Below are 24,776 nucleotides of genomic sequence, written 5' to 3' on the forward strand. Positions count from 1 at the left end.
CTAATGAATGGAAACCAAAGAGAGCTACTGAGCTATGAACCTTGCCTATATTGACTTGGTAGCAGCTAACAGAAAAATATATATATACAGAAAATTCTACTTGCTTCTTACCCAGCCAGTTCTGTAAATAATTGTCATAAATAGTGACCAATATGTTTTCCACTCACAATAAAAGCCAGATAATAATATCTCAAGGTTCATTACATTCTGGTTTTTAACCCCACCTTAACAAGATAGATGCCAAACCTGACCTTAATCGGAGTTGGCTTGCCTTCCCACAACATAAGAATAGTTGTGCATACTGTGTACCTACTTTAGGTAGGCTTTTTAAAGAGAATGATATCTTCAGTCATTTTTCCCATAGGAGTTGGGAACAGCATATTAGTCTTGAATTAGACTGGTTTCCCTTCCCCCACCTCCCTATTTAACATTATGTCTGAATTACAGGAAATGTTGCAACCAAGTTAACTTCTGAACTCCATTTGGTAATTTAAGCAAGACTGCCATCTTTTGCAATTTATTGTAAAATCTTATTGTGTTTTAAAAATTGACTTCATTCCAATTAAAGCAAGTCCTTGTCTTACATCCATTTGTTCAGTGAATGTTCAGAGTTATCGTGGTGCTGCAAAAATGGACATACAGCTGGTCCTTAAAGTTCTAGTGATCACAGCATCTTTGTGGTCACATGATCACCATCTGCATCTTCCCTGCCAGCTTCCAATAAGCAAAGTCAACAGGGAAGCTGGCAGGGAAGGTTGCAAGTTATTTCAAATAAGTTGCTCCTGATGCTTCTTTTCCCACCCACAGCACCACCAGCCCGCCCTGCTGTGGCTTTCACTAGTCCTGCCAAGGGCTCCTCAGATCTGTGCTTGGCTTCTATTAGCCCTCCCAATGCCTCCCCAGACCCACAGACAGCTTCCTCCAATCTTCCTCTGCTCCGCCATGCTCTTTCCCTCTCTTTCCCCTTAACAACCTGTGTGTCCTGCCCTTACAACCGCAATCAGGACTGCTGAGATTGTCATCACTGAACTGGTGTGATAGTGTGACATTGCACTTTTCAGCTGTGTCACTTAACAATAGCATTCCTGGTCCCAATTGCTATCGTAATTCGCGGACTGCCTGACTGCTAATAGCAGAAGAAAACTAATGTATGTAAGGTGCTTTTTTAAACAGGCACCTGTGAGGAATCCTGAACAATTCCGATCCCTTGGACTTCTAGCTCCAGCTGGGGTGCTGCTTGCTGGTCCTCCTGGATGTGGCAAAACACTGCTTGCGAAGGTAATTTTGGCCGCTTATTTGCTCAGAGAATTCTGACACTTAAGGATCACTTTTCCCACCAATCTGACTACATCTGGTTGCTGACGTTTAGAATCTTGGACCTCAATTCATTAAGGAATTTTTCCCCAGTGATAACCTGATTGACCAGTCCTTCAATTTGCATTCATCTTGACTGTGTTTATTTTATCCCAAACAGCAAAGCATTTATCAGCATCCAAAGAAACCTCCATGTCTTTATTCAAATTAAATTTAATTACTGGAAAAATAGCACATGGAATAAAAATTTCTAAGTAATTAAATTCAGGATATATATTAATGCATTAATATATAATTCTTTGTTTTTCAGTATCATTTCTAACTTAGACTGATAAACAGAGTATTCCACAACTTATCCAATGCATTAAGCAAATGTGTCAAGACCAGAAACAAAGTACTCTCTGAAGTTCAGAAATAGACAATTAGATGTCATCAACATATAATGCTAAATTATATTCTAATGAATTGTGAGGAAAAACTACAGATATGATTTTATCTAACAGCAGAGTCTGAATGTTCTAAAGATGTATCAAAGGACAAAAAGGATGTTCTTCTGTAGTATTTTATAGGGTAAAAAGAGATTTTAAAAATTGACAATTTTTTGTTTGGGAGCCACATTCAAAATCTTTTTGAGAAATCCACATTTAATTAAGGTAGCTCACATATATTGCTTACAGAATTATCAATAGATTTTTCTGAATCAAAAATATTACACATGCTAAATGCAATTTGGTCTTTTCTGTCTTTATATAAATCAGTCACATTCACTGTGATCTTCAATTATTTTGAGTATGTTTATAATTTCCTGGATTTGTATTCTCTGTACTATAATTTTTTTAAAAAAAATGTTTGAGAAAGCAAGTGTTGCATCATGGTGGTAGTATTTATTTATTTATTTATTTTAATTCCATTTATATCCCGCCCTTCTCTGAAGACTCAGGGCGGCTTACAAGCTTAGCAGTAGCCTTCATTCTATGTATATGCCTGCTTATTAGGGCTTTCACACACCCCCAAGCGGCATTATTACAAAGTCAGCTTAATTGCCCCCAACAATCTGGGTCCTCATTTTACCTACCTCGGAAGGATGGAAGGCTGAGTCAACCTTGAGCCTGGTGGGATGCGAACCTGCACTAATTGCAGGCAGCTGGTGTTACTTAAGGAGGCATTAGCCCACTGCTCCACCAAGGCTTTTTGTATGGATTGTATGGATTTTCATAGATAAAAGGCATATTGTAAGATGATGATGTTGATGATTATGATATGAAATGAAGAAATAGTAGTCCACTTAATTAGCTGCTGCAAGAAGATTGCACGGAGTAGTTATAAACAGCAGAAAGTAGCAATTTGAGAAAGTAGCAACAATGGTGGACTGGTATATCAGCAAGAATTACTATTAACCTGCAAGCAAGTAATGGTAGAACCACAAAATAGACAGTTGTAAAAAATGAAGAAGCTAAGGTGTTCTGGAACTTCAGAATTCAAACAGACAAGCACCTGCTCCATTACACCCCAGACTGAACAATTGTTGATAAGATAGAAAAAAGTTTGGATAGCAGACATGGTAGTATTAGGAGATAGCAGAATAGAAGAGAAAGAATTGAAGACAATCACAAAATACAAATGCCTACAAATAAAACAACTATGGCAAAGATAGCACCAATAGTGATAGGTGCCTTGGGTGCAATCCAAAAACATCTGGAGCACCACTTGAACACCATCAAATCAGTTGCAAAGGGCAGCTTTACTCAGAACAGCCTATATCCTGCGCCAGTATCTTTAAAACCATCAAACAAGAACATCAGCCTATCTCAGCTCCTTGGGAAGAATTCAGTACGTGGATAAAAATGTGACATCTGGTCTAAACATCTGCAAGCAACCATAATATATAGTAACTAAATTATTTTTTACTAGGCTGTGGCAAATGAATCTGGACTGAACTTCATTTCAGTGAAAGGCCCTGAACTATTGAATATGGTGAGTTTTTTCCTAGTTTGCTTGGTGACCACTATCTTTTAGGTTTAACTGAACTACATAACTGAGCTATATCCATATAATGAAAATGATTGCGGCATACATATTTATTGACCACACATTTCCTTTTACAGTACAGATAGTTCTAAAATTACAACAGCAATTGGGACTGGAATTGCCATCACTAAGCGGTCACATGACTGCATCACTTAATCCAAGCAGTTGACGTAACTCTAGAGGTGCAGGTCATTAAGCAGAAAGTGGAAGGATCCCAGGAAAGTGCAGGCTGCCACAAGGGCAAGGAAACATAGGCCATGTGTGAGCTGAGGGTGTGTGTGTGGTGTGTGGTTTAAACTCAGAAAGACTGGAAAAGAGCGTGGTGCGTGCATGTGTATATGTGACCACAAAAAGGCCAAGGAAAGAATGGTAATGTGAGCAAAGAAAGGCCAGAATGGGTGAAAACTTATCCAAGTGACCTTCCCTGTCAGCTTCCCTATAGACTTTGCTTATAGGAAGCAGGCAGGGAAGCCCATAAATAGAATCGTGTGATTGTAGAACAGGGCAGCTGGTTGTAAATACAAGCTGGTTACTAACCAGTCAACTTTCATTCACATGACCCCAAGCCCATGTAATGGTCATAACTTCAGGGACCAGGGCTCAGTCCCTTCATTCAGCACCAACATAACTTTGAATGGTCACTGAACAAATACAGGTTCATAAGTCTTGGCAGTTGTTAAATAGGTTAAATAGGTCATCATATGACCATGCTGAATTTTACAATGTTTTTTGCAGCGGTCATTAAGCAAGGATGGTGGTTTGTAAGTGAACCCATTTTCTCCAGTGGGTGCTTTTTTGTCAGAAATCAAAAGTGAACACTAGAAACTAGCAAAAAAAATGCTGAAAATGACATTCATATGACTTCAGGACACTGCAAATGGCCATAAACGCAAGCCAGTTACTAAGTGCCCCAAATGTGATCACATCACCGGGGTGTGTGCATGTGTTGCAGGTGTTGGAACTTGGAGATCAGGTTGTCAGTAGCTCTTGGGAAGTCTCATAATTCAAATGGTTGCTAAGAGACTTGTCACTAACTGAGGACTGCTTGTAAGCAGAATTACAGAAAGTACAAGAAAAAAGTAGACCTAGCAAGGCAAAGAAGTCAGAGACAGGCAATAAGAGAAAATGAAAGGAAATCTAATTAAATATGGCTTGCTTAGTACATTTATTAGAGAAGGAACTGACAAATTGAATTTGGTCATTCCATCTTGTCTCGGTTCTATAAATTTATACTCATTGGCAGATGGTAATTGTGGATAGAAAACTGTACAATTTCAAAACTTTTGTATCTGGTCATGGCAGAATCCTAAGCATGAATTAATTTGTGACCTAGATCAGAGGTCCCCAACCTTGGCAACTTTAAGACTTGTGCACTTCAACTCCCAGAATTCCCAAGCCATCCAAGTCCACAAGTCTTAAAGTTGCCAAGGTTGGAGACCCTTTGACCTAGATCAGGGGTGTCAAACTGCCGGACCATGGGCCAGACGCGTCATCTGGAAACTGCGCCCACCCCATTGCTGGCAATGGCAAAACCATCCCGATAACGTTGCACGACGTCATATGACACTGCGAGTTTGACATGTCTGACCTAGATGAATTCCTCTGAACAATCCAACTTCTTATTAAATAAGATTGCAAAAATAAGATTCTACAGAATTTTATAGTAATTTTCTTTTTCTTCCTGCTTCTAGTACGTGGGGGAAAGTGAACGTGCTGTCCGTCAGGTTTTCCAGCGTGCAAGAAATTCAGCACCTTGTGTCATATTCTTTGATGAAGTGGATGCTTTATGCCCTCGGAGATCAGACCGTGAAGTGAGTCTCTAAAACATTCCCCCAGAGATATTTAACTAAGATGACATACAGGTTGCATGTATATATATCAATTTGTTATTCTGTATGTTTTCAGAGAAGCCCTGTGATGTAAATTAAAACTAGCACTGTACAGATGCCACATCTAGATGGAAAGATAGGGATTAATAAATGTTGTATGCTGCAATAGAATTTCAACCTAGTTTTGCAGACGTGCCTTATATTACCACGGCTAAGTGATTGCTTGAGGTTTAAAGGTGATTCTGGAAAAAGAAAGCAAACATCAGCCATGTGGGGTTCTGGTTTAGGCATTCTTACAGCAGTAATTACATACATACACGTGTGTGTGTGTGTGTCTCTGTGTGTGCGTGCATGTATGTGTGTTCCCTTTCCCCCACGTACTAGTGTTTCATGGTTTTATTGTTGATGTGTGTAGACATGCACACACAAATACAAATACACATCAACAATAAAAACCATGAAACACTAGCATAAAAATCAACAAATCCAAAGAATTTGAAATTCACTTGTTTTGTGAGATGGGTGGCTATAAGAAATTTCATAAACTGCTTTTCCACTTGGAATTGAAATGTAACCCTGCATATCCAAATCCATTAATGGTAATTCTGCTATACAATCCTTTTGTTCTTTAGAATTTCATGCTATGATAAATTAGAAATGGTTATATTTTGGTTTTTTTGTTTGTTTGTTTTGAATGATCAAAGGTCAATAGGAAATTAGGGAATAGGACATGAACGTTCCAGGGGTTTTCTTTTAAATCCATGGTTGTCATTTTTTAAACAAGTTTTATTAATTTTACAATTTTACATCAAAATATCAAGATATTTAAAAAGCAACTTGATTGGGTAATCAATAGTCCAATAACAAAATCATTTGTACATATCTCAGGTTAGATCAAGAATTCCCTCTCTGTTTCTCATAATTACTATATCGCAATCAAGTTAATATATTTCTAGTTATAACACAATCAATTAAAATATTTATCAGTATATTTTTACTTATAATTATCATGTCCTGTTTTTAAATTTTTACCAATTTTCAATTACAGTGCTCCAATTTAGCCTTTAAGATCCATAGTATTTAACTTTCGGGTGACCCAAATTTCCCCTATTTCATTACATAATAGTTGTCATATCTAACATACACATATTGCTTAGTTAAATACATTCTTATTTATTTCACAAATATATTTCACAAATATATTCTATTTGTCGTCCTAGTACCTCATCACTTACTAATAAAATATCCTTTATTGTCTCAATCCAACTTGGATATTATAATTCAAAACTATATTCTAATAGCTAATTTTCATTTCCCTTGTCAATCTAAATCCGAAATATTAAATCGAATAATATCTTTTAAAGTCTCACCTTAGCCCATTAAGTAAAATTTTTGGCTTTTCCATTATAGATTTTAAAAAACCCATTTTTTAAGTCTAACTCTGGCTTTTTTTGTGTGCCAAGCAGGCTTCCATACCAGACCCTTTAAATGCTCAAATGGATCTCCCTTCATTCCTACACATGTTATTTGAATCAAGGGAGACCATCCAGTTGTCAATTTTTCAAAGGAAGTGGCCCCTTTGTAATCATTGAGTTGTTGCTCTAATAGTTCAAATCTCCATTTTTTGGATCAGTATATTTGTCATCAGTTCAGTCTGGTCTTCTTCCGGTTTCATCTCGCTTGGGTAAGAGGTCATGTCCAGTGTTGTAGTTGTTGTTTGGTTTAAGTTTTCAGTATGCTGTACTTGTAAGTCTTTAAGACCCTTCATCTTAGTGTTGTTTTCTTCAGCTTGTGTTGTTTTTTGAGTTGTAGATTCTATAGTTGAAATCGAGGTTTGGCTATCGAAGTTCTCAGTAGATTGTACTTGTTGTCCTTTGTCTTAATATTAATTTCTTCCTCTTCTGTTGCTTTTTGGATTGTAAGTTCATCAGTTGAAATCAGGGCTTCATTTTGTAAATTTAGGCTGGCACCTTTGACTTTCAGTCTGGAGTTCATTAGCTCAGTAGCTTCAAAGATTTTTTCAAGTATAAGTTTATAGTTAAGTTGTGGGTAGTATTCCTCCATTTCTAAGGTGTTTACAGATAGTTCTTTAGTGGAGGCTATTTTTAATAGAAGTCAGTGAATGTCCACCTCCACTATTCCTGGGAGTTGTTTTCACCACCAGCAGTTTCAAATTCTTATCTTTTTTAGATAGTGCCAAGGACAACTAGGCTGTAACCAGGTCTCACAGTGAAAGATAAATTTCCTTGCTGTACCAGGCTTTGCCACAAGATGTCCTCAGTAGCATATAAAATCTTTTTCCAAACTATTAAGCTTTTATTCAGTTTATTTTTTTTTCCTTTTTTTTTTTGCAACTTAGCAAGTAGATAGGGTAATAGGTCCCCATAGAAATAGGAACTTTTTGGGACCACAAATATCCAAAAGGTGCAAGTCCAATTTTTTAGTTGTTTAATTTAGTTATATTTTTCTTTTCTTTTCGAAGCTTTAACTCCCCAAGTAGGCCAACGCCGCTATTCCAAAAGGGGGGGAAAGAAATTTTCAAAATGCTCCCACGGGAAAGTAGTTGGGGAAATAAGAAAGGTAGGGTCTCACCCAATTCCTCCACATTCCTTTCATCGTGCTTGATAGTGTTTTTGGCTTTTGGCTGGTACAACTTAATGATCGGCCATGTTAATGGCCAATCTTTTCTTCGTCAGTCCAAACGAACTGCTCCAGATTAAACGGAGGGGCTACCGCCCCCTCCACAATCAATTGGAGGGCCTCCTCATGGTCATTGCCCCTCCAGGGCGACTTTCGACTCTTTTCAGGGTTTCCCAATGGAGGAAAACTGGGTGGCGGAGAGGAGAGCTCTCCTCGCATATTCACCAGCGCCACGAGCGTAAACTCGAAGCCCATGGTTGTCATTTTTGTCTTACCCCATATTTTTATTCTTACAGTCAGGCGCCAGTGTCCGTGTAGTGAACCAATTGCTAACTGAGATGGATGGCCTGGAATCACGTCGTCAGGTTTTCATTATGGCAGCCACAAACAGACCAGGTATCAATCATCAAACAATCAAATATAATCTCAAGTATTTTTGTATTCTGCTCATGTGCAACATGCCTGTGAGTTGACAGTTAATTGGCTTGTATTCATGAGCTAATTATATTTCCGCATACAATAGTGGGTAAAGAATTTGGTGCATTAGGACCAGAGAGATTTTGCTTCAAAACCACTCACAGCTATATATATGATTACTGGAACCTTTTGGTCAAAGATATCTCATGAGATGGTTGGAACAGGGAAAAAGTATAAGCTGCTATGGTTTATCCAGTACCCTACTCCTAAAGGAAAGGGATATAAATTTAGTATACGAAAATAATTGTTTTTTGGACAGACTGAATTGTGAAGCTACTAGACTTGTGAGCATAGGGCCAAGAAATGATCTCCTTAAGTAATTTTTATGGGCAATAACTTCTCAAACAAGTCTTGTGTATGCAAAATACTAAGCTGTGATTTCCTACAATTAAATTAAAATGATGCTAATAGGATGCAATAAGGAGCTCAGCATGTGTGGTCAACACTCCTTAAATCAAATGCATATTGTTCTGGGATTCCAAAGCTACCTACAAGCCCAGGAAAAGGGAGAGCTGCTTTAAAGGGGTGCCTCAGTTCTCTGTGTTCCCATCCTTGTTCCAAAGTTTGGCTTTGGGCCTGAAAGAGCACCTCCCTAGCAGAGACTTGTCATAGCCATCCTTTTAGTATCATGTGTTTACAGTAGCAAGTAAAGTAACTTAAGTATGAAGCAAGAGATCTGCACACCTCTTCTTAAAGCTATGGCATCCCTATTACTGAGCTGAAATATTTATTTCTAGAAATGTTGGCTTAAATTTGGATTTAAAGGATGAATAATATTTTTATTTGTTTTATTATTTTAAGACATAGGCAGGACATTATATTATTTGAGTACAGTGTTTTTAATAAAATATTAACTAGACATAATTAACATTCTTAATGAATAACTTAAACCTTTAAAAATAAAAAGAAGACACTGATGTTACTTAGTTTGATAATGAAACGTTTGCAAGGAAACAACCAAGCTCAAGGTACACCAAGGAACCCACATAAAGAAAAAAAATATTGATGTTAATTATGATTTTTGAAATGTCAGTGTAAATAAGCACAAGTTTGTTTGATTTTTACATCCAGAATTAAATATGGCATTAATAAGCAATTACAAATTACATCAACGTATTTATTATATGTTTGAAGCATTCCATTTCTTACCTTTAGGTATCATAGCTGCAATGTATATTTATTTTGGATGTTCTTATTGTTTTAAGATGCGTTTTGTTGTTTTAATTGTTTTTATACTTTTGGAATTGTAAGCTACCCAGGGTCATTGATTGAGATGGGGGGGAGCTACAGAAATTGAATGAATGAGATGAAGTGAATGCTTAATACTAAAGGTCTCCATTGTGCTGTTGTTGCATTTGTTCTTAATTTTATTATTTGTATATTGTATTCTGCTATATTAAAAAAGAAAAACTAGACAAAGCAAAATAACAGCAACAAAGGGAAGTGCTATTTTTTTATTTAAAAAAACCCTGAGTTTTTAACTTTCTCCTTTTTTGCACCTCTACCAATTTGCCTTTTTTTTTGGGGGGGGGGAGAATGTAGCCCCCCCCTTAGAAGCCATGCCATCATTATTTTTATTTGTCTTGTTGAGTAATATATTGTATATATGGGAACCATTCTTCCTTGAATTTGATTAAACTTCTATTATGAATGCATGCTGTTAATTTTGTCATTGCTGTATATTTTCTAAGTTTAAGTTCCTAACCAGGTATTGTTGGAATTAATTTCTTTCACCAATGTTGGGCAAAATTTATTCTAATTGCTATGAGCATATATCTTAAAAATATTATATTTCTTGTTGATATATTCTGGGATGATGCTTAATAAAGGAGCAAGTTGTAATTTTCTTCCGAATTTAATTTTCAAAATTTTCTGCATTGTCATATGTATATCTTTCCAGTATTTCTAAGTTTTTTTTTATACCTTCCCCCATGTGGTAAATGTCCCTTTTGTTTTTTTGGTATTTCCAGCATTTAATTTAATTTAATTTAATACTATTTCTATACCGCCCTTCTCCCGAAGGACTCAGGGCGGTGAACAGGGCAAGAATAAAAATACAGATTACAAAAGTTAAAACAAAATTAAATAAATGCCCACAAATTAAAATACATCTTTAAAACCTAATAAAATAACAATAACAGACCCCCCCAATCCCCTCATCAGGCCAGGCCAGCTTGTTCAAAAAAGTATGTTTTTAGCTCGCGGCGAAAGGAGCGAAGGTTGGGCGCCGTCCGGAGCTCAACCGGTAGCTGATTCCATAGCTCCGGGGCGCCCACAGAGAAGGATCTCCCCCTGGGGGCCACCAGTCGACATTCTCTGACCGGTGGCACCCTGAGGAGGCCCTCTCTGTGGGAACGCACAGGGCAGAGGGAAGTCGATGCCGGCAGCAGGTGTTCCCTCAGGTACTCCGGACCCCTGCCATGTAGGGCTTTGAATGCCATTACTAGTACCTTGAATCTCACCCGGAAGGCAACTGGTAACCAATGCAGCTCATGGAGCAGAGGTGTAACGTGGGAGTATCGGGAGACTCCCAACACAACTCTCGCGGCTGCATTCTGTACCAGTTGGAGCTTCCGGGTGGTCCTCAAGGGCAGCCCCATGTAGAGAGCGTTGCAGTAGTCTAGTCGAGAGGTCACGAGCGCATGTGTGACCGTGCATAGATCATCCCGGCTTAGTTAGGGCCGCAACTGGCGCACCAGGCGAACCTGGGCGAAAGCCCCCCTAGTCACAGCTCCTATGTGGTCTTCCAGGGTGAGCCGTGAATCTAGGAGGACACCCAAGTTGCGAGCCCTATCTACGGGGGGTAATAGTTCACCCCCCATAGCGAGAGGTGGAATGTCCGAATAAACCCGGGATGAAGGTATGCAAAGCCACTCGGTCTTGTCGGGGTTGAGTTGAAGTCTGTTCCTCCCCATCCAGACCCGAACCGCCTCCAGGCAACGGGACATCACGTTGAGGGCATTTGTTACTGTATGGGGTTTTTTTTATCTTGGAGGTTATTCGTGTAGTTGTGAACCATTTGTAAGACATTTTGTACCAATTTTCTTTTAGTTGTAAGTTAGAAAAAAAAGTATGCATTTGGTCCATAATTCTTCCTATGGTTGTGTCGTGCTTATTTCTTTAAAGTTTTGCACCCATCTAATATGATCTTCCCATTTTCCCATCAGATATTATAGACCCAGCTATTTTGCGTCCAGGAAGATTGGATAAAACACTTTATGTTGGCTTGCCACCACCTTCAGATCGCCTTGCGATTTTAAAGACTATTACTAAAGTAAGTTTTTTTTAAAAAGCAATATTGTATTGTCTTAACCTTGAGTCTAATATATATAGTAATATTCTATATACCAGACATGTCAAACTCGTGACATCAGGTGACATCACATGACGTATCAGAGCTTTTTTTCCATTGCCAGCAATGGGGTGGGTGCGGTTTCCTGATGACGCATCCAGCCTGCGGGCCGGCACTTTGACACCCCTGCTTATATACCTTTGCCTTCCTTGAAGATTGTAAAACTAGCAAGATTGGGGAGAATTTTTTCCTTGCAAATTTAGTTTCAATTTCTGTCATACTTTCTCTGACCTGAGAAGAAATGCAAAATATTGGTCCATCTTCTCATGCAAGTGCAGTATGGTGCAAGTACCATTGCTGCAAAAATAGTTTTCCAAGAATTACATACAAGGAAAAGGAATCCTTTTTATTTTTTTTCTCACGGTTAAGAACTAGATTTCATAGCATTTCCTTGTTGCTCTTTGTGATAGAGTTCTCTAGCGTTTTTTAATGTTAATACAACTTTTGTTAAGTTACACCAACTGCAAAGTAGATATGAACCTCACCATTTCTATAGATAAGCTTGTACTGTGAAACTAGGCAACACCTACATTTATTCAAATATATTTCCTATTCTGTCCAGTAGGAATGATTCCAAACATCTTGTTAGCGAGATGAGTGACATAGGTATTTAATAAATAAGATGGGAAAGGTTATCATTACTTTTTCTCTAGTTATGTAGTTCTAGAAAAGCACAAAATTTACTTACTACAGACTGGAATTTTAATATAACTCATTCTTAACACTGTACAAATATGCAGAGATTAATCAAACATTGAATTGGGTGTTATCAAACTACAATATTCGTATTTTTTGTCTCAGTTGTGAGGGAATTGTATCTTTAACAACCTAACAGCAATAATAGACTGAAAAAAGAGAGAGAGATGGAAAATTAAGATGCTATCATAACATCCTTTTTATGTATTTATTTATTTGATTTATATCACACCTTTTGTACTGAATATGTTAGTGGTGTAGGTAACACTCCTTTCACTAATTTTTCTCACAACAGAAGCTCTGCGAGGTAGGGTGCTCTGAGCAAGAGCAACTGGCCAAAAGTAACCCATTAAGCTATCATGGCTGAAGATAGGCCAAATCCTGCTTTCTTAACACATTAACCACTACACCACATTTTAGACAAACGGTCTAAACATTTTTTTATTTAGATCTAAAATGCCTAAGTAAAAGATGTTTAACAGTCAAGTTAAAACCCTAGCAAATTCAGAAGGACGTAAAAATGTGTAGAGGTAAAAAGGGAAAACAAGGTGAGAGGGATAAGAGACTGGAAATTAAGCCAAATGTGAAAAGAGTGAAAGAAAGAATTTGTAAATAGCCACAGAAAGGCTAAAGTTAAAAGAAGAAAGGAAGATAATGTTAAGATTGCATTTGTTTGTATATATTTTTTTTAATCCCATTTATATCCCGCCCTTCTCCGAAGACTCAGGGCGGCTTACAATCTAAAGCACAAATCAATGTGCTTAGCAATAGCCTTCATTCTATGTATATGCCTGCTTATTAGGGCTTTGCCCCCCCCCCCACAGCGGCATTTTTACAAAATCAGCTTATTGCCCCCAACAATCTGGGTCCTCATTTTACCTACCTCGGAAGGATGGAAGGCTGAGTCAACCTTGAGCCTGGTGGGACTCGAACCTGCACTAATTGCAGGCAGCTGGTGTTACTTAAGGAGGCATTAGCCCACTGCTCCACCAAGGCTCTCTATTTGCCTAAGAATAAGTCTTTCTCTTTACTTTGCAACTTTTTCCTAAGTAATGTGTACAGAATGTAACTACATCTTTTTCAACAAGAGAAAGGGACATCTGGGAAACTAAAGCAGTTTTAAGAAATAAATAGGGAAGATGTGGGGATGTACTGCTGACTGCTTCATTGATTAAAGAGAAAGATAATTAACCCCTTTTATTCTCACAGACCTGAGTCAATGTCCAAGGCAAACACAGTCCACAGAAACTTAATCCTCAGTACGAACGGCTGCCTTCAGCAACCAGCACCTCCCACACCTCCTCCTTTTATAATTCAGCCAAGGCGTGGCTTCCTAATGCCTTTGGAGCCACCCCATCCATTGCATTCCTCTGTCCCACTTGTTTCTCCTGTCTGCGCATTCGTGCATCCGGAATTTGTCCCAGCTGTTCCTCATCGCTGTCCAACTCAGGCTCCCAGCATAGCTATGTCTCAGCACGAGTAGAGGGGCCAGGCTCCTTGTCTGACTGTAAGTCTTGGAGCTTCTCAGAGCCTTCCTCTGACTCTAATGTCACTCCAGGCCCCTCCTCTTCATCTGATTCCTCAGACTCAGCTGCCGGATCCACTGGCTGGCGAGGAATCACAATAGAGAAGGGAAATCAGTAGCCCATTCTGATCCTTGTTGCTGTGTAAGCTTTACAGATCTACTGGCTACATCATTTCTGCCAACTCTAAACAAATTCCACTCTTATTCACTCAAATTCTCATTTTCAGGTAGTCAGGAAGCAAGTTTCTAATTTCCCTTATGGAGAAGAGGGTTTTTTTCTGTAACAGGATGACATATGTAGTTGGCAGTGTGATTAAAACTATATCAACGTATGGTTGTCAGATAGTAACTCCAAACAAAATTTTGTATAATAGTACAAAGCAAAAGCTGTGGAGGTAGCAGTTTTGCTCCTAGCAATTTGCTTTGCTGAACTGAAAATTCTCCAAACTGCAGTAATAGAGGTAACTAATTCTTGGCCATCTTCCCCTCCCCTTGAATCTAATTCTTTGTCTTAACACCAATGTCCAAACCAAAATTTGTGATTCACTATTAGCTATATTGTGACTTTTTAAGACTAGTTTGAAAATAGAGTAATATACCTTGTTGACTTTAAATTACTAAATCCTACTGAATTCATTGTACATAGGTTTTCGGCTTCAATATTTTCTTTTAAATAACAGTGAATCTTTTGATATGGTACTGATTTAACAGAGTAAAGCATTTGTCATTTTAGGGTTCCCTTGACTAGTTTTCAGGCAACCTCTGCGAAGTACCGGTATAGTATCTACATAGATAGCATCTAAATGGCAGCATATACAAAAGTTTTGATTGAGCATCTAAATGGGTCTGTTTTTTAAAAAAACAAGTATTATTGGTTTTTCATTTAAAATCTACATATTTAGAAAGCATCATGGTGACTGGGTAATCAGAGATTCAGTAACAGAGTTTTCAGTACATAATTCAGGTTACATTATCAAAACATCTTTCTCTATTTTCCTTAACATTTCATACAACAAGTTTAAACTAATGAGTTTCTAAAAATAGCATGGTCAGTTAAAAAATTTGCCAATCCAATTTCACTGAGATATATCTATGTCCTGTTATTAAATTTTACCTAATTTTGATTTTAATTATAGTATTCAGATTTAGCTTTTAACATCCCAAATAATATTCACAACTCAAATTTCCCTTATTTCATTGCACCAAAAACTGTAGCATCTAACATACACACAATGGCTGAGTAGCTATGCTCTACCTAATAAACATTGTCTATTTCACATCCTAATACATCACACGTTACTGATAGGACCATAGCCTATGTTTATCAATCTACATCTACTTATACATAACCAGATTCAGTTTTAAATTTTAGCTAATTCTTAATTAGAATATTCAAATGTCTTTTAACATCAAATGTGGGATCCATAAGCCAAATTTCCATTATGTCAGTGTACAGATTAGTGTCTAAAATAAGCCTAATAGATACATAGACACATTCTAGTTCTATCTCATAAACATTTTCTATTTTAGATCCTGATAGATCACTGATTACTAAAGGAGTAGCCTTTAATGGTTCTCTTAAGAACTCACTTTTTAAATCTAACTCTAGCTTTCTTTTTTTTTACCAATAAGGTTTCCAGACCAAAGCCTTTAAACTGCCAGATAGGTCTCCCTTCGCTCCAATACATATTATTTGAATCGAAGAAGAGCATCTAGACATCAGTGATCCACAAAAACCAAACCATTTATAACCATTATGTTGTTGCTCTGTTAGTTCCAGTCTCTGTATTTGCTCTAAAGACTTTATCTTCAGTTCGGTCTGGATTCCTCTTCCATCTGGGCTCATCTGCTTTAAGTAGAGAGTCTTATCCAATTTTGTAGTTAGTGCTTGGCTATCCAGGCTTTCAGGAAACTGTCTTTGTTGATCTTCCACATCCTCTATGTTAGCATCACTATCTTGCACATAGTATACTTCTGGAGTTGTAGGCTCTTTTTATGAAGTCAAGACTTGAGTATTAAGTTTTCCCATAGTTTGTTGTTGGTCCTTAAGGTTAATTGTCCTAGTAATAGTTCCTTGTACTTTTAAAGTTGTTGGTTCTTTGGATAGAGTCAGGTTTTTGGTATTAGTTTTTTCAATATCTTGTTGTTCCTTGTGTTCCTCTGTCTCAATAGTAATTTGTTCCAGTTTTGTCATATTCTGAGTTGTAAATTCTTTAGCTGAAGTCTGGGTTTCAGTTTGTAACTTGGAGTTGGCACCTAAATTTTCCAGTCTGGAGATAAATATCTCAGTAACTTTATGAATTGTTTCTAATATGAGCTTATAGTCAAGCGAGGTTTGTGGCTGATCACTCTCCATTTTAAAACAGTTGTAAATAGTCCTTGGTGGAGGCTAATTCTTAAACAAAAGTCAGTAAATGTTCACCTCCAAAAGTCTTAAGTTCATCTCCAGACATTATCTTTAGCTGATAATGTCAAGGGCAGTTCCAAAATATAAACAGGTTTATTTGCCAATAATATTCACTTGCTATATCAGGTTTGGCCACAAGATGTCCCCAGAGTACTTAAAGTCCTTTTTTTATTGAAAAGTTTTACAGTACATTTTTTAAATAGAAAAGACTCCCTCCCCCCTTCCCCTCCCCCAACCCTCCCCTCCCCTTCCCCCTCCCCGACTTCCCAGAGCTGAATACAGGGTATAAGCTCACAAACTTAAGCTAAAATATGCTAACAACAAAAATAAAACATTAAATTCTATTGTACTTTAACTCTCCATAGTCATAACTATATTACTAACAAATAACTAATAACTAATAATACGTCATATAAAACCACTACTTATTCAAATGCTAAATGAAACTTTTTAGTCCCATATTTATTCTGAATATATTCAATCCATCTTCTCCATTCCACAATATATCTCTGTTGCGGTTGTTCTTTCAAATATGCTGAAATCTTTGCCATTTCCGCCAGATTAGAAACTTTCAAAGTCCACTCTTCTATAGTGGGCAGTTCCTCCTTCTTCCAATATTGCGCTACTAAAAGTCTTGCTGCCGTAATTAAATTCAACATCAATTTAGTAACTATAACAGTAAAGTCTGTAATAATACCCAACAAAAACAACTGCGGAGAAAACCTTATTTTTTTCTTAAATATCTTTTGCATATTCCACCAAATTTTAATCCAAAAAGCTTTGACTTTTTTTACAAGTCCACCATATGTGAAAATACGTTGCATCCTCACAACCACACCTCCAACATTTGGACTGGCAGTTCGGATACATACTTGCTAGTTTTTTAGGGTCTAAGTGCCACCTATAAAACATTTTATAAAAATTCTCTCTTAAATTTTGGGCTTGTGTAAATTTTACGTTTCTAACCCAAATCTTAAAATCCTTTTCAGACAGAATAAATTTATCAGTTTTGAGTCCTTTTAAGTAGTTCTTTTCTGTGTTTTCTTCCTTTTTTTTAATCAGATAGGTAGAATAGCCAGTTTCTGTAAAGATAGGAGTTTTGGATCGCCAAAAATAGAAAGGAAGTAAATCTAATTAAATAGTATTATTTTCTTCAAGGTTTTCTTTTTTATCCCGACGTAATCAGACACCGCCATTAAGCAGGGTGGGGGAAAAAATCCCTTCCCTCTCTCCTCACAGGGGGAAGCAGATTCAGGAAGCTTTTAACAGGAAAAGGCAAACAATTAGGACAAAGAGAAGGCAGGTCTCACCCAGTTTTTCCACTGTGCTTTCAAGTGCTTGCTTGTGAGTTTGGCTTCAGCCATGAGAGTGGCTGATCCTTTCTTCATTGGTTCAGAAAGCTGCTCCAAGCCAACAGGAGGGCCACCGCCCTACCACTGTCAACCAGAGGGACCTCTACCCTGCTCGTCGCCCCTCCAGGGTGACTTTCGACCCCTTTACAGGGGTCCCCTAGTGAAAGAAATCCAGACAACGTGAAGAGAGTTCTCCTCATGCATCTGGCCGCTCCGCGATCCGGAACTGGAAGCCTAAATGGGTGTGTTTTAATCGCTGAATTGAAAGATCAGATGGATGGTGCAATTTCCTGTACTCAATCATTGGATGTTTTTTCAATATTATTATGTATTTACTGCAATTATTCCACAAACATATTTACTAAACATTTTTTGTTTATTTCATTTATATCCTGCTTGTTCAGTGATTTCAGGACTGAATGAGTTTTATCTCAAGTGTAGGGGGACTCTTGGAGCACAAATGGGACCAGAGATCTTAGAGACTGCAATCCAGAGATTGCACTCCCCCATTGTATTGTCATGTATTAATCCTGGCAAGTTCAAGACTGCAAGTTGTTTTATCTTGGCTGAATGAACCTGATTTTCTGAAAACCTATTCCAAATATTCCAAACCTATTCCAAGTATTCCTCAATGTGAGCATAAATTTATGTTTATAACCAGCTGTCAAGAAATCATCCAAACCTGGCTTCCAGTTTGTGATCGCGGCACTGGTGGACATGCAGGGAGATCGCTCTCTCTGCCGTCCGGTTTTTCCTCCGTTGAGAGACCCTGAAAAGGGTCGAAAATCACCCTGGAGGGGCGACGACCATGAGGACCCCCGACGAATCGCAGAAGGGCAGTAGCCCTTCCGTTTGATCTGGGGCAGCTCCTTTGGACCGACAGAGAAAAGATCAGTGATCAACATGGCCGATCACTAAGCCGTACCAGCTGAAAGCCAAAATTACCACCAAGCACAACGAAAGCACTGCGGAGGAATTGGGTAAGAGCTTACCTTACCTTTCTTATATCTATCCCAACTACCTTCCTGTAAAAGCTTCCTGAAATTTCTTTCTCCCCCCCCCCCTTTAAAATAGCGGCGTTTGTCTACCTTGGGGAAACAAAGCTTTTGGAAAGAAAAGAAAAAACAACTAAACTAAACAACTAAATAATTGGACTTGCAGTTTTTGGATATTTGGGGTCCCAAAAAGTTCCTATTTTTACGGGAACCTATTACTTTATCTACTTGTTAAAAGCTGGGGGGGGAATCTTTTTAAACTGGATAAAAACCTAATTTGAGTTTGGAAAAAGACTTTACATGCTATCAGGGACATCTTATGGCAAGGCCTGTTATAGCAAGTGAATTTCTTTGACTGTGAGACCTGTTTTCAGCCTAGACCTTTCCTGTTTACAGCCTAGACCTGTTTACAGCCTAGACTTGTACTATATAAAAGAGATAAGAACCTGAAACAGCTAGGCGGTGAAAACAACCCCTAGGAATAGTGGAGGTGAAAAATAGCCTCCACTAAAAGACTATCTGTAAACATGATAGAAATGGAGGAATACTACCAACAAATTAACTATACTTGAAAAAATCCTTGAAGCTACTGAGGTAATGAAATCCAGACTGAAAGACAAAGGTGCCACCTTAAATTTACAAAATGAAGCCCTGCTTCCAACTGAAGAACTTACAATCCAAAAAGCAACAGAAGAGGAAGAAATTAATATCAAGACAGAGGACTTTAAAGAACAAGTACAATCTACTGAGAACTTTGACAGCCAAACCCTGACTGTAACTAAAAAACCTACAATCCAAAAAGCAACAGAAGTGGAAGAAAGCAATGCTAAGATGAAGGGTGCTAAGGATCAACAAGTACAGCATACTGAAAACCTAGACAACCAAGCAACAATCACAACATTGGACACGACTTTTTACTTAAACCAGATGAAACCTGAGGAAGAAGACGACCAGACTGAACTGACGACAAATATACTAAACCAAATATGGAGATTTGAACTACTAGGGCAACAAGTTAATGATTACAAAGGGGCCAGTTCCTTTGAAAAATTGATAACTGGTTGGTCTCCCATGATTCAAGTGGGAATGAAGGGAGATCCACCTGAGGATTTAAAGGCACTGGTATGGAAGCCTGCTTGGCACAAAAAGAAAACCAGAGTTAGATTTAAGAAATGAGATCTTTTGATTTATGATGGAAGAGCTTAAAATTCCACTTAATGGGCTACGGGGAGACTTTAAAAGATTGTTGTTGTTGTTTGTTGTTGCAAAGTCGTGTCTGACCCATCGCGACCCCATGGACAACGTTCCTCCAGGCCTTCCTGTCCTCTACCATCTTCTGGAGTCCATTTAAGCTCATGCCTACTGCTTCAGTGACTCCATCCAGCCACCTCATTCTCTGTCGTCCCCTTCTACTATTGCCCTCAATCTTTCCCAGCATTAGGCTCTTCTCCAGTGAGTCCTTCCTTCTCATTAGGTGGCCATAGTATTTGAGTTTCAACTTCAGGATCTGGCCTTCTAAAGAGCATTCAGGGTTGATCTCCTCTAGGACTGACCGGTTTGAACGCCTTGCAGTCCAAGGGACTCGCAGGAGTCTTCTCCAGCACCATAGTTCAAAGGCCTCAATTCTTTGGCGCTCAGCCTTTCTTATGGTCCAACTTTCACAGCCATACATTGCAACTGGGAAGACCATAGCCTTGACTATACAAACTTTTGTTGGCAGGGTGATGTCTCTGCTTTTTAGTGTGCTGTCTAGATTTGCCATTGCTTTCCTCCCCAGGAGCAAGCATCTTTTAATTACTTGGCTGCAGTCCCCATCTGCGGTGATCTTGGAGCACAGGAAAATAAAATCTGTCACTACCTCCATTTCTTCCCCATCTATTTGCCAGGAATTGAGAGGGCCAGATAGATTTATAAGGGAAATGAAAATCAGTTATTAGAACATAGTTTTGAATTACCGGTATAATATGGAAGATGGATTGAGATAATAAAGGATATTTTATTAGTAAGTGATGAGGTACTAGGGTGAGAAATAGAACATATTTGTGAAATAAAATAATGTATTTAAGTAAGTAATATGTGCATTTTAGATATGACAATTATTATGTAGTGAAATAAAGGAAATTTGGGTTACCCAAAATCTAAATACCATGGATATTAAAGGTTAAATTGGAATACTGCAATTGAAATTAGGTAAAATTTAAAAACAGGATATGGATATTTATAAGTAAAAATATATTGATAACAGTCTTAGTTGAACATGCTATAACTAGAAATGTACTAGCTTGAATGTGATATAATAAGGGAAATAGAGAGGGAATTTTTGATGATATAACCTGAGATATGTACAAAAGATTTTGTTATTGGACTATTGATTACCCAATCACCACGCTACTTTCTAAATATTTGGATGTAAAACTGGAAAATTAATAAAACTTGTTGTAGCTCATTTAGAGAATCCAAAGCTCATTTAGAGAATCATACTGTCCTCTCATGTTTAAAAGGACAGAGGGTTCCTCAGATTGCATTGTTAATAATTGCTGAAGCTGATGAGAGGGTGAAACTAAAGTTATATAATAAGTTAACTTTTGGTGGCAAATGTCAGCATTGAAATATAAATGTCATGAACATTCAGTACTTCATGTACTGCTTGTTTTTTAATTGCATAGATTTGCCACTATGCAACTTACAACACATATGGAGAAAGGCCAACAGACTTCATAAATTATGGCATTGTCTATTGAATGTGGGTTCTCTCTTCTGATGGGAACAAGAACTGCATAAATATTGCACAAATTATATCCATCTCATGTTGGCCATCACAAATACTTCTTTGTGCCAGATGGAACAGAGCTGAAGGAAAAACAAACTTGATGTTTATATTGTGCTAAGCAGGCCAAGTGTGGTGGCCTGTGGCCTCAGGAGTGAAAGTCCTCTTTCTGGAACCTTGTCTGATCATGACTCATGAAAATTGATAATAGAATTTCTTGGCTCTTCTGAGGTAGAAAATAAATATGGTTGAAAAAAAAGAACATGAGTCTTAGGCTTATCAATAAGAAGTAGCACCAGTTTATTCTGTATTGGTTAGTTTCTTGTACATAGTTAAATTAACACTTTTAAGAAGGGTTCACACAAACTAGACCAGATTCACAGAAGAATTACAAGAATGAACATGTTACAAAAGAAAACCTTTGAAAAAGAGATTGAGAGGGATATGTAAATATTCTTCGAATTATTGAAAAAATGCCATATAGTAGGAGGCCAGAACCTGTCCTCTGATGTTCCACAATTTAGAAATAATGTGTACTCTTTGCATCTCCTAAGCAAACATGATTGCTAAAATAAACCTATCTCATTTTTAACAAAACAAACTTTTCCCCATGTATTACATACAGCATGGCCCCACTACTTAGCAGGTCCTGGAAGGGGCATACCTAACCCTTAGCAACTAAAAGAAGGCCTATGATAATATGGCTTAGCCGGAGGAGAGAATCCAGCCAATGTGGTTCATATTTTGTGTATACAGTTGCAAGAAAAAGTATGTGAACCCTTTGGGATTACGTGGAGTTTTGCATGAATTGGCCATAAAATGCGCTCTAAACATCATGTAAGTCACAACAATAGAAAAACACAGTCTGCTTAAAATAATACTACACAAACATTAGCTGTTGTCATGTTTGAATTGAACATAAGATGGAAACATTCACAGTGCAGGGTGGAAAAAGTATGTGAACCTTTGGACTTAATAACTGGTTGACCCTCCTTTGGCAGCAACCACCTCAACCAAACGTTTCCTGTAGTTGCAGATCAGAGGTGCACAATGATCTGGAATAATTTTGGACCACTCCTCTTCACAAAACTGTTTCAGTGTAGCAATATTCTTGGGATGTCTGGAGTGAATTGCTCTCTTAAGGTCATGCCACAGCATTTCAATCGGGTTGAGGTCAGGACTCTGACTGGGCCACTCCAGAAGGCGTATTCTGTTCTGTTGAAGCCATTGTTTTGTTGAATTACTTGTATGCTTTGGGTCATTGTCCTGTTGCATCACCCATTCTCTGCGGAGCTTCAGTTGGCGGACAGATGGTCATACGTTTTCCTGCAAAATGTCCTGATAAACTCTGGAATTCATTTTCCCATCAATGACAACAATCCGTCCAGGCCCTGAGGCAGCAAAGCAGCCCCAAACCATGATGCTCCCTCCGCCATGTTTTACAATGGGGATGAGGTTTTGATGTTGGTGTGCTGTGCCTTTTTTTCTCCACACATAGTGTTGCATGTTTTTCCCAAACAACTCAATTTTGGTTTCATCTGTCCACAGGAGATTTTGCCAGTAGTGCTGTGGAACATCCAGGTGCTCTTTTGCAAACTTCAAAGGTGCTGCAATATTTTTTTTGGACAGCAATGGCTTCCTCCGTGGTGTACTCCCATGTACTCCATTCTTGTTTAATGTTTTCCTTATTGTAGATGTGTCAACAAAAATGTTAGCATGTGCCAGAGATTTCTGTAGGTCTTTAGCTGACACTCTTGGATTCTTCTTTACCTCATTAAGCATTATGCACTGTGCTCTTACAGTCATTTTTACAGGACGACCACGCCTAGGGAGAGTAGCAACAGTGCTAAACTTTCTCCATTTGTAGACAGTCTGTCTTACCGTGGACACATGAACATCAAGGCTTTTGGAGATACTTTTGTAACCCTTTCCAGCTTCATGCAAGTCAACAATTCTTGATCGTAGGTCTTCTGAGAGCACTTTTCTGTGAGGCATGGTTCACATCAGACAGTGCTTCTTGAGACCAGTAAACCCAAAACAGGTGTGTGTTTTTAAAGGGCAGGACAGCTGTCAGCGACACATCCAATATCATCACACTGATTGGAGTCAAGGTTGGCTCACTCCTAGCTCCAATTAGCTCTTGGAGAAGTCATTAGGCTAGGGATTCACATACTTTTTCCACCCTGCACTGTGAATGTTTCCATCTTATGTTCAATTAAAACATGACAACAGCTAATGTTTGTGTAGTATTATTTTAAGCAGACTGTGTTTTTCTATTGTTGTGACTTACATGACGTTTAGAGCGCATTTTATGGCCAATTCATGCAAAACTCCACATAATCCCAAAGGGTTCACATACTTTTTCTTGCAACTGTAAATGAGAGTCAGTGTTTATAGCATGGCTTACAGATAATCCTTATTTAGCAACTGCCTTGTTTAGCAGCCATTTTTAGTTACAACAATGGTGGCAACTGTCCAGTTGGCGAATCCAGAAAAAGAAACTCCTGGGACATTATTTTACCAAGACTATAAAACTTTAATGAATAAACCACATTGGCACAGAAGAAGTGAAACCAGTTGTGGATTTCCTGTGCAAAAGCAAGCATAGTTAATTCCCCCTTATGGGCCACCCCGTCCAGTATGTCCACCAATCACTTCTGTTCATTTTGGGAATGAGTCAGCTATGCTCAGACATCTGTTCTGTGTCCGAGATGGAAGCAATGTCTCATGAGAGCTGATGGATGCTTGGATGCCATTCCCCCCTTCCCTTGCATTCCATTCCACCCCTTTCCCTTTTTCTGTCAAGCTGCAAATGAAGCAAAATGTAGGTGAAAGTACGAGTCAGTGTTGTCATGCCGACCCCCCAGAAGAAGGGTAGACTGGAAACAACAATAAAAATACATACACATTATTACTTAAGCTGTACTATTACTACATTCCTTATTGGGGCCGTTGAGGGTACCTAGTTTGAAACTTCTTAACTTGCCTGCTGCCTTCATATCTGGAGCAGCCACCCACTCAGCGTCTGCTAACAGGTAACCTTTCCACAGAACTATTGTAATTTTTTTTCCCTTGTGATATCCGGAGTCAAGGATCTTTTTGATCTCCTAATGCTCCTCTCCCTTAACTAGGATGGGAGAAGTGGTTTTTTCACTGGCCTAATCATGCAAGGAGTAAGTTGATTATTTATTTTAATTAGAATTATTCTTTATGTTAAAATATCATTTTCAATTCTCTATGACATGAGGAGCAGCTTTTCTTCTCCAAAATCCTTGGAAACTCTGTCCCTCAACACTATTCCTCTCACAGCATAGCAGGGAATCTCTTTCTGTGTGTAAAAAGAGGAGTAATAGAGACCCTAAGGAATTAAATAACAGGAATTCTTTGCATTAAG

At 38.2% G+C, this 24,776-nt stretch overlaps 1 protein-coding gene across 1 annotated transcript in view; it reads left to right on the top strand.

Annotated features, from left to right (window-relative positions):
* The window catches only part of NVL (nuclear VCP like), a 66,276-nt gene that overhangs the window by 22,694 nt on the left and 18,806 nt on the right, over window positions 1-24,776 (top strand). Inside the window, exons 15-19 of the mRNA XM_081332937.1 lie at window positions 1,174-1,278; window positions 3,226-3,288; window positions 5,034-5,153; window positions 8,108-8,207; window positions 11,456-11,562. Of these exons, the coding sequence (XP_081189063.1) occupies window positions 1,174-1,278; window positions 3,226-3,288; window positions 5,034-5,153; window positions 8,108-8,207; window positions 11,456-11,562 (495 nt within the window). The remainder of the gene's footprint in view (window positions 1-1,173; window positions 1,279-3,225; window positions 3,289-5,033; window positions 5,154-8,107; window positions 8,208-11,455; window positions 11,563-24,776) is intronic.

Source organism: Vipera berus (genome assembly GCF_964194415.1).
Source record: "Vipera berus genome assembly, chromosome: 1".
NCBI lineage: Eukaryota > Metazoa > Chordata > Lepidosauria > Squamata > Viperidae > Vipera > Vipera berus.